Raw genomic sequence first — 9967 nt, forward strand, 5'->3', positions numbered from 1 at the left:
GTGGGACACCAAAGGCCCAACTAATGCCTCTTTTCCACTGCCGTTTTTCTGGTAGGCCTACAGCTCGACACAGTGCGACTCAGCCACCACTTTTTACTTTTAGATTGAGCCATGTCGTGCCCAAACGAAAAGCAAAAAGTGTCAGCCGAGTCGTGCAGTGTCCAGCTGTAGGCCTAGCAGAAAACCTGACGTGGAAAAGAGGCATAAGAAAGAGAAGGCAGAGAAGCATGAGTGTGTCCCCATGCCCTGTGCTTGCAAAGGCAAAGTGCAGTAACTGCATTATGTATTTTTATATATAAAAAGTGAGTTTAGACTAAAATCTTTTGCCAAAGCTTGGGTTTTGTCTTGTTTCATCTTGTGACAAAGCTTGGGTTTCAGAGATACTGCTGTGCCAAATTTGCAGTAGCTATAATATCCAACCTAATACCAAAAGTGTGAAAGCCATTTTCTCAGTTTCTATGTTGGCATAGTTACTGCGCTTTGCCATTGTAGGGCAGAAGTATTTATTGTATAGTACAATATAAGTAGAATAGTTCTACTATAAGTAGAATAAAGGGTGCTGGAACAAGTTTAAAAGAGGTGGTGCATTTTTTGATTCACTTAAAATTGAAAGTTGGTATTTATTCCATTCCATATTTATTGAAGTATATTGATTAGCCAAAGAATGAAAAAGAAACACATTGCATCCATTCTTGATTCTTTATTTCTTAACAATGTTACTGCTGCTGCACTCCACTCATTTGTCAGCAGTATAAGTTGAGAGAGCCTCATTTAGGGAGCCCAAAAGTGGGGAAGCCAATGCACCACTGCATCCCCCTTTCCGGCACCTATGAGTAGAATTGTCCTAAAGCTCCCTCCATTGCTTTTGTATTAAGGATACTCTACTCTGCTCTACTCTAATGCCTTGTCCACACCAAGTGATTGGTTTGCCAGACTCAGGGCACAGTGTTCAAATTGTTCGACCAATCCGAGGCTAGACCACTCGCAGCTGAAAAATGTTGGCGTCCAGCGGGTGGCGCTGGTTTACTAGGCTACATAATAGGGATGTGCATTTCTGGCAAAAACACTATCCGAAATTCGATGGCCACTATTAGAATGTTATTCGAAAATCGAAAAAAAAGACATGCTGACTGAAGGACTCCCACCATTATCCTTTGAAAACATGTAAATTCCGCAGACGTATCATGAAGAGTTCAATACTTATTTACTGTGGCCTTCCATCATACGAGGCGGGAGCAATCGCTAGACAATGCTGTCGAGTGTACACCTCTGAACGTCCAGCAGCACGTTCACTGGAGGAGGGAGTCTGTGCGTCCGTGATGTGAAATATTTATCATTCCCTTCCCCTCCTTCCATTCTTGTGGCACGGCAAAATAAATCCCACTGAAGAACAGTTGTTCGCTAGTTGGGCTGCATTAGTTAGCAATTGACATTGTTGACAGACAGTGCTTAATTTGAGGGGGAGCAAGGGGGAGCTAGCTCCGGAACCTCAGACGAGAGCTCCGGAACCTTGGATGGAACCTTGGATGGAACTTTTCTTGATTCTTTATCCTAGGACTATCCCGATTCGCACGGCTACAGGGGCGGTTTTTACTTCTGAAAAGTTTGTTTTCCAAATCCGAAGCAACTCCATATGAAAAGACCCCCAAATAGTTGCAGATTCTAGAGTAGTGAGCCAGATAAAATCGCCTCAGCTAAGAGTACCATGTTTACTTCGCTTGTTAGCTTCTCATTATTTATTAGCGTTAGAGATATTGAAATAACCTGTCATTGTTGACACTGACATTGGCTAACAGCTACAAGGGCAGCTTACCTTGCAGAAGTTTACGCTGGCCAAACAGACGCAAATTGATGTTACATTATTCCCGAATAGTTGCAGATGACAGTCCATGTCACCAATTGCAGATTTGTAGTGTCAACGATTTATTGATGAATGCCCAATGCCCATTCCTGAAATGCATGAGATGCGTGGCTTCTCCCTGGCTGTAAACAGTGTGTGTGTCGGCAAACATTCGAATATTCGTGCACACCCCTACTACATAACGGCTCTAGCTTGACAGCCTGGGACATTGGGAGATATGAACGTTCCAATTGGTTTTCGCCGAAACGTGTCATAGCTCATTATCATAAGATTAGCTGACTTTTTATCGTTAAAATTTGCTCTGGTCGCTCAGTTCGCTTCGCCCCTGGCGAATTTGCTCTGGTAGCGCTGGTCACGTACCTTTCAAAGAGAAATAATGACTTCCGCCGCTCAGGCAGCGTAGGTCGCGTTTGATGTGAACAAGGCATAATAGTAATTCCACACTTCTATGTCTCCTCCCCCTCTTCAGACTGGAACCAGACGTCGTACGGCGCCATTCCCCCGAAGGATAAGAATGAGTCGGACATGATCCTGCCCATCGTGCTGCAACACCTCTGCCCCTCCTACGTCTCTTTCTTCGGCCTGGGGGCCGTATCCGCCGCTGTCATGTCCTCCGCAGACTCCTCCATCCTCTCTGCCAGCTCCATGTTCGCCAGGAACATCTACCAGCAGGCCTTCAGGCAGACGGTGAGTGCAGCCGTGTATCCCAAAGGTGGCCGGTTCGACCCCCGACCCGCCAAGTTGGTGGGGGGAGTAATTAACCTGTGCTCTTCCCCATCCTCCTCCATGACTGAGGTACCCTGAGCATGGAAAAACTAAAAAAGGTATCCGTGTGGCATCAGATTTCTTCTCTTTTGTTCATGACTGGTCCTATGCTGGTTGCGTCGGATATTCACTAGAAGCACAGAGTACGTGTTCTCCTTTGTTCTACAAATATTTCTGTGTTTCTCTATATGCTTGTAAGGGCATTTTCACTTCCAGTTCCCTTTAAGTGAATCGAACTCAGTCCTCTTTAAGTGGACCAAAAAGTGAACCGACAGCAAAAGGACTCAGTTCTGTTTTTGTTCAGATTTTGAGTGTATTACAAAAAGAACCGGCTAATCTTTCTGGTCCTGTTAGGCTTTTATAATGTATCAGTCCTCTTTTTGATCACACCCGGTCCTCTAGAGCCCTCCTTAAGTGATAACACCTAGTCACAAGTGTAACTTCACGTAACTTCAAGTGTAACCTTGTCTATAAAGGTCTCAGAATGGTTAATATCCAAGAGATCTCCGTGCACTTTTACGTGTTCACATATGCACAGAACATGCTGAGTTCACTTAAATGGCTGAAGGGGACCAGTGGCCTCATTTATCATCAGTTCGTAGAATGTCTTCTAAATTGTGTTTTACGGGTGAAATTTAGAATGTTCGCAAGTACAGAAAAATCGGGATTTATCAAACGTGTGTTGGCTGTTCCTACGCACACGTCTGCATGATAAATCCCACACCTTCCAAATCACTGTGCACGCGCGCATTCGGGGTAATTTGCATCCCGAAACGCCTCCAAGTAAGCATATATGGTAAATGAAGGATGAATCAACGCACACTGGTATCTTTGCTGGTAGTTTATTTGGTGAACAACGCGTTTCGCTATTGCTTCATCAGGTTCACTCTGACATTACGCATGTCACCCAAAGGTGATAAGGGTGATTACCTTACTGCACATCACCAGCACCTAGATAGTGTTTGTGCACAGGGACGTTACTTTGAGTAAGCATATATGGTATTAAAATATATTCAAATGCCATGTTAATTCGAAGGCACCACCCTGTTTGGACACACATGAACACACGTGGACACACGCGCCAGTCGAATCGCTGGCGTGAAGTGTGGAGATAGAAACATTTCCGCGGCAGAAGTGGAGGTGCTTTTGACAGGAGGACAGTGTTTCAAAATAAGTAAAAGAATGAGACACACATGGACGAAAACACTGTAAAATAGCACACTGTCATACTCCATTGTCATTCAAAGCAAACTGTACCTTGCACGGTCAATATTATTTGCAATTTCGTGTTTCTTCCACTTGCACGCATGGTCTGAGGTGTGCGTAGATTTAGGCACATTTCTACGTTCAAGTACATGTTCATAAATCCCATAATTTGCTCAGGAATGATCACACGCACGCTTTACGCACAGATCTCTGCCTAAGAACGCTTGATAAATGAGGCCCCAGGTGAGAAAACTCTATAACATATCTTCCTGTCTGTGTTTGCTTATCTTCCTGTCTGCCCTTCCCTGCAGGCCTCTGACAACGAGCTGGTGTGGGTGATGCGCTTCACCATCTTCATCTTCGGCGGCCTGGCCACGGCCATGGCCCTCCTGACGGGCACCGTGTACGGCCTGTGGTACCTGAGCTCCGACCTGGTCTACGTCATCATCTTCCCGCAGCTGCTGAGCGTGCTCTTCGTGCGCGGCACCAACACCTACGGCTCGGTGGCCGGCTACGTGTGCGGCCTCTTACTGCGCATAGGGGGCGGCGAGCCCTACCTCCACCTGCCGCCCTTCATCTACTACCCGGGCTGGCACCGGGACAGCAGCGGGGCCGTGGTGCAGCTGTTCCCCTTCAAGACGGTCTCCATGCTGGCCTCGCTGCTGGGGAACTTCGCCGTCTCCCACCTGGCCAAGTACCTGTTCGAGAGCGGCAAGCTGTCGGCCAAGTACGACGTGCTGGACGCGGTGGTGGCCAAGCACAGCGAGGAGATCATGGACAAGACCACGCTGGTCAACCGCAACACCATCGGGCTGGCGGAGATGGGGTCCGGCAAGCCGCGCCTCAGCGTGACCTTGGCCGCCACCTTCGTCCGCAAGGACACGCTGACGGAGGAGGACGATGAGGAGGTGTCCAGCCCGGACTCCCCTCACAGCCAGGGGCCGCACGACTAGCGAGCGAGCTGGAACGTACCGTACCGCACTGTACTGTGCACGCGCTTAGAGTAGGTGCACACGCATACGCACACACACATGCAGTACACATGCTTCACACACACACACACACTTCCGCGCGCACACACACACACACACTTACACATTGACTGAGGAGGATGTGAAGTACAACATAGCCACTTTAATCATCAAGTCACCACACACACTATTTCCTTATACATAGAAACATATAGACACCGCTGACTGACACAATCTCCAGCTTGCTACCACATAGATTTTAGGCTACCACACTTATGCACGCACACACACACACACACACACACACACACACACACACACACACACACACACACACACACACACACACACACACACACACACACACACACACACACACAGGACAGACGTGTGGTTCGGAGCTGTGAAGAGGACTACAGTCTCATCCCTTTTCTGGAGTCTTGGATTCTTGTCATCTTTGGATTTGGATTGAATCGTCCACTGGCTCAACAGCTGTAAAATGTTGGTGTATGTACGTGTGCATTTTCTGTGTTTTTGTGTATTTGTGAGTGTGTTTGTGTGTGTGTGTGTGTTTGTGTGTGTGTGTGGTTGGATGTGGAAGGAGATTGGCCACAGTTGCTGGTGCGGGCAGGGCCAGAGGCAATGTTTTCTTTTGATTGGAGGTCTGGGTTGGACTTGTCTGTCAGTCAGCCGTTCTTGGGTTGGTAAAGGCATTAAACCCACGAACCTGCGACGGTACACAGTAAGCAACAGTGTCTGTATGTAGTAGTTAGCTATTTCTTTTTTTGTAGCTGTTAAGGTAGAGCAATAATAATATACAGTTTTGTGCATATAATCCCTGGAAAGTGACCATTCTTGTATCAAAGTGTCATAAGGAGGCAGGAAGAACCAGCATTGACTGATGTAACCTATAGCCTAATGACTTAAAGGCACAGATCGCCAAAAAGGGGCACAACGGCTTAAATGAACAGACAGGCTACAGCATAGGGGCCACTACGCCAATCAAGGGCCTCAAAAAGGGGATGTCCTGTAAACTACAGCAGTGGTGATCCAGCTACCTGTGTAAATATTGGGTTCCAGTGAGTTTTTGCCTGGGCCCCCAGTAGAGAAGGCTGTGGGTTTTCAAGGGTGGGGGTGGTACAGTGATGATGTTACCCCAAGATTCTACCTACATAGTGCAAGTGATGTGACAGGAAATATGTGAATTTGGGGCAATCACTTGTATGTGATTGGAATTATTTATTTAAGTGTCAGACTAATAAAACAATTTCTGACATGCTTTTCATACGTAGAAAATAGCATCAGTGCATAACAAGGAATAATTATTGCAAAAAAAGTTGAGGTGTTCTGATCTGGCAAGGGTGACGTGGATGATGGTACAACCTCCTATACAGTAGGCTTTTGTATTCTGGAGGAAACCCCAACGCAGCTTCAAAGCCCATTGTATTGTTTGAGGCTTGACTTGTATCAGGGTGAGAAACAAACAGGAATGTGGAGGGTTTCAGGGTGTTCACATTTGTTTTCCTCTGTGCTCATCGATGTGGAAATCCGAGGCACTCAAGGTTCCAGTTTTTATAGTATTTCCTTGGCTACATATGCGTGTTAAAGGAGTAGTTTAAAGCCCACGCTTCCAAAAAACTTCTGACCTGGGAGAAGAACATACTGTACAAATGCCTACAATAAAAATAGGAAAAAAATAGAATAAAGAAATCCTGGTTGAAGCAGACTCTTTCATCTCTATCTACGCGCTTTGGCCCATATGGCCTTCTTCAGGAAACGGAAATACTATAACAAAAAATGTTGCTATCTTGAGTGCCTTGGATGATATTAGGGTGAGTGAACTATGAGAAAAGAGCCCAATTTATTGGTGGGTTGTGAAGGTATCTTCTGTTGTGGAGTAGGGTAGAGGTCAAGATGAAGGGTGCATTATGGACCTTTGATGCCCTCTATTCATACTCTTTACGTGTGAGTTGGAGAAAAGACACGTGTGTGTGTGTGTGTGTGTGTAACTTGTCCAAGTTATTTCCATGGCGATGCAGTATGCGCATCTGTGTGTGTGTGTGTGTGTGTGTGTGTGTGTGTGTGTGTGTGTGTGTGTGTGTGTGACAATGCACATTTGTGTTCATGTATGGATGTGTGATGTGTGATGGAGTGTGTAACTGTAACTGCTGTAGTTTTCCCCCCTTAAGGTATTTGTGTGTGTGTGTGTGTGTGCGTGTGTGCACGTGTGTGTGTGTGTGTGCACGTGTGTGTGTGTGGAGCTGTTTTCTGCTTTGTCACTTTGTGCTCATTTGATGGCCTTAACTCCACTCACCTCCAAGAGACGGACAAAGAAGCCCAAGCCAAGGGCCTTGTGGGATTGTCCCGCCCACACTGCTTTTTGATTGGGCCACAGACATGTACTGGCCTAACCGATTGGTGGTGGAGAGTGAGCACGTATCCTTTTTGGCGAATCAGCTCTTAGAGCGTATACATGTACGTATTATGATTGATGGGTGGTAACCGTCCGTGCGTCAGTAATAAGTAGTTCTACGTAGTCCTTGTAAAACATCACCAGAAGGTTCCTGTCCTTGGTTCTCAGGCTGGAACTAAGCTTTCGTGCTGATTCAGTGTTTGTGGCAATAATCTTATTTTTATTTTCTGTGACGTGTATTTATATTTGTCCAAAAAAAAATCGATAGAAATGCAGAACACATTTACATGTGCAGGTAGACAAAACCCAATCTTGTTTATTATGAGAAAAGAGCTGCTTACATCTTACAGTATTTATTTATGTAAAAAATGATGTTGTAAAGATATAAGAAATGTATCGTCATTGCAGTAAATAATAAAATAGTCTTATATTGTAACTGCAGTAAATAAATAGTCTTATTTAACATATGAAGTACTGTGATGGCTGTGTGTTTGCTGTGCGCTGATGTATCGTTTTGTTGTGTGCGTTGTTGTTTTTAAAAAGGTTATGTCTGCCGTGTGTGTGTGTGTGTGTGTGTGTGTGTGTGTGTGTGTGTGTGTGTGTGTGTGTGTGTGTGTGTGTGTGTGTGTGTGTGTGTGTGTGTGTTTTGTTGTGTGCGTTGTTGTGTGTTGTGTGTTTTAGGTGAACGTATTTGAACGTGTTATACCAATGTGGTACAAATACTCTTAGCACAACATATGTTGTGTATACAGTATCTTTATGATTTAAAAAAACGAAAAAAAAAAACGTTATGTCTGCCATGTGTGTGTGTGTGTGTGTGTGTGTGTGTGTGTGTGTGTGTGTGTGTGTGTGTGTGTGTGTGTGTGTGTGTGTGTGTGTGTGTGTGTGTTGATTTACAAGCTGAACTGCTGATCATGATGAGGCTTGAGTTTGTCGAACCCTTAGTTGGAAACTGTAGTGCGTTTGTGTGTGTATGTGTATGTGCATATTTCTGCATGGCTGTGCTTATGTATGAAGAAGAGTGGTGTGTGTGTGTGTGTGTGTGTGTGTGTGTGTGTGTGTGTGTGTGTGTGTGTGTGTGTGTGTGTAATGTGTGTGTGTGTGTAATGGCTTTGGCTTTTAAGAGTACATCCCTTTGCCCCTGGTCCTGAGTTATGTCGTCTTAAGAGCATCATAGCTAGCTCTTTGTTGCATCTCTTTGTTGCGCTGGGCACTCAATGGCAGTGGTGTCCTACAGGGGGGTTAAGTAGAACTGAGTCACCAGGGCCCCATGTATATAGGGGGCCCACACACAGTCCATTTTAAGTAGACCAGTGTTTCCCAGCATTTTGTCTTGTGTAAGTCAAGTTTCATATCGCTTTCTCTATGCTAATGTAACTAAGCTCCATGTATTTGATAAAAATAAACATTTCCAAGTACCCCCTGCAGTGTGCTGCTCACATACCCTTAGTGGTACACGCAGGGCCGCTGACAGCTTTGACTGGGCCCGGGACAAAATCATCTGAAAGGGCCCCCCTCACAATGCATGCAATGCTATGAGAACCCAATTATGGGCCCCCTCTCTCCCTGGGCCCGGGACAACTGACCCCTTTGTCCCCCTCTGTCAGACTCCCTGGGTACGCGTACCCCTGGTTGGGAAACACTGATGTAGATACATGGCTGGGGGGTCCATTGGAGCTGATTGCATCCAGGGCCCTCAATTTGCTGCTGCTACGCCCCTGCTCACTGGCATGCATGCGACTGTGCACTGCGCTACGACGATGATTTCTTATATTGCGATGATGATGATGATGGTGGTGGTGATGATGATGGGCAGCCCAGCCCGCAGCATTGCAGCAGCAGCTCGTCCGATGCTCTTGTCCAAACGCTGCGAAAAACGTGTCCGGAAAACGTGACGCCAGTCTGGCGATGACGTCAACTGCAACGACTTGCGCATCCCATCCCGTCCCATCCCTGCCCTGCCCTGCCCTGCCCCGCCCTAACTCAACCACTCCCCCTTTACAACCCCCCCCCCCCCCAACCCCCCAACACACCGCCGAACCCAATGTCACGACGAAGAGTGGAGTGGTTCTATAAATAGCGGTCCGCTATTTACATTACGCTAAGTGCCCCTCGTCTCTGTCGGACTAGGTGGGGTGGGGTTGGGTGGTGCGATGAGGAGGTGCTGTGGGGAGTGTGGAGGGTGGGGGGTGGGGTGGGGGTGGGGGGTGGATGGGTGGATGGGTGGACGGGGGCTTTGGGTTGGTCTCACCACCACCACCACCACCACCATCATCCAAACCAAGTCTTCATTCAGACTCCGCCTTAAGGGTGGGGCGGGGTGTGTGTGAGCGTACGTGGGTGTGTGTGTCCTGGTCTGTCCTCCTCTGCGTCCTTGTTCTCCCAAACCCAATCCCATTACCGTCCACACACACACACCGACACACACACACACACACACAAACACACACACACACACACACACACACACACACACACACACACACACACACACACACACACACGCACGCGCGCGCACGCGCACACACACACACACACACACACACACACACACACACACACACACACACACACTGTCAACACACACACACACACACACACACACACACACACACACACACACACACACACACACACACACACACTGTCAACGCACACACACACACACACATCATGATGACAAATCATGGAGAAGGCTCGCAGCCAGCCAAAACCGGAGTGCTCCTTCAATCTCAGCCTTGCATTGCCAGA

General features: G+C 47.0%; 1 protein-coding gene across 1 annotated transcript in view; it reads left to right on the forward strand.

Annotated features, from left to right (window-relative positions):
* The window catches only part of slc5a7a (solute carrier family 5 member 7a), a 20450-nt gene extending 15665 nt beyond the window's left edge, over positions 1 to 4785 (forward strand). Inside the window, exons 8-9 of the mRNA XM_063211912.1 lie at positions 2331 to 2548; positions 4144 to 4785. Of these exons, the coding sequence (XP_063067982.1) occupies positions 2331 to 2548; positions 4144 to 4785 (860 nt within the window). The remainder of the gene's footprint in view (positions 1 to 2330; positions 2549 to 4143) is intronic.
* The last annotated feature ends 5182 nt before the right edge of the window (positions 4786 to 9967 follow it).

Source organism: Engraulis encrasicolus, chromosome 12 (assembly GCF_034702125.1).
Source record: "Engraulis encrasicolus isolate BLACKSEA-1 chromosome 12, IST_EnEncr_1.0, whole genome shotgun sequence".
Classification (NCBI taxonomy): domain Eukaryota; kingdom Metazoa; phylum Chordata; class Actinopteri; order Clupeiformes; family Engraulidae; genus Engraulis; species Engraulis encrasicolus.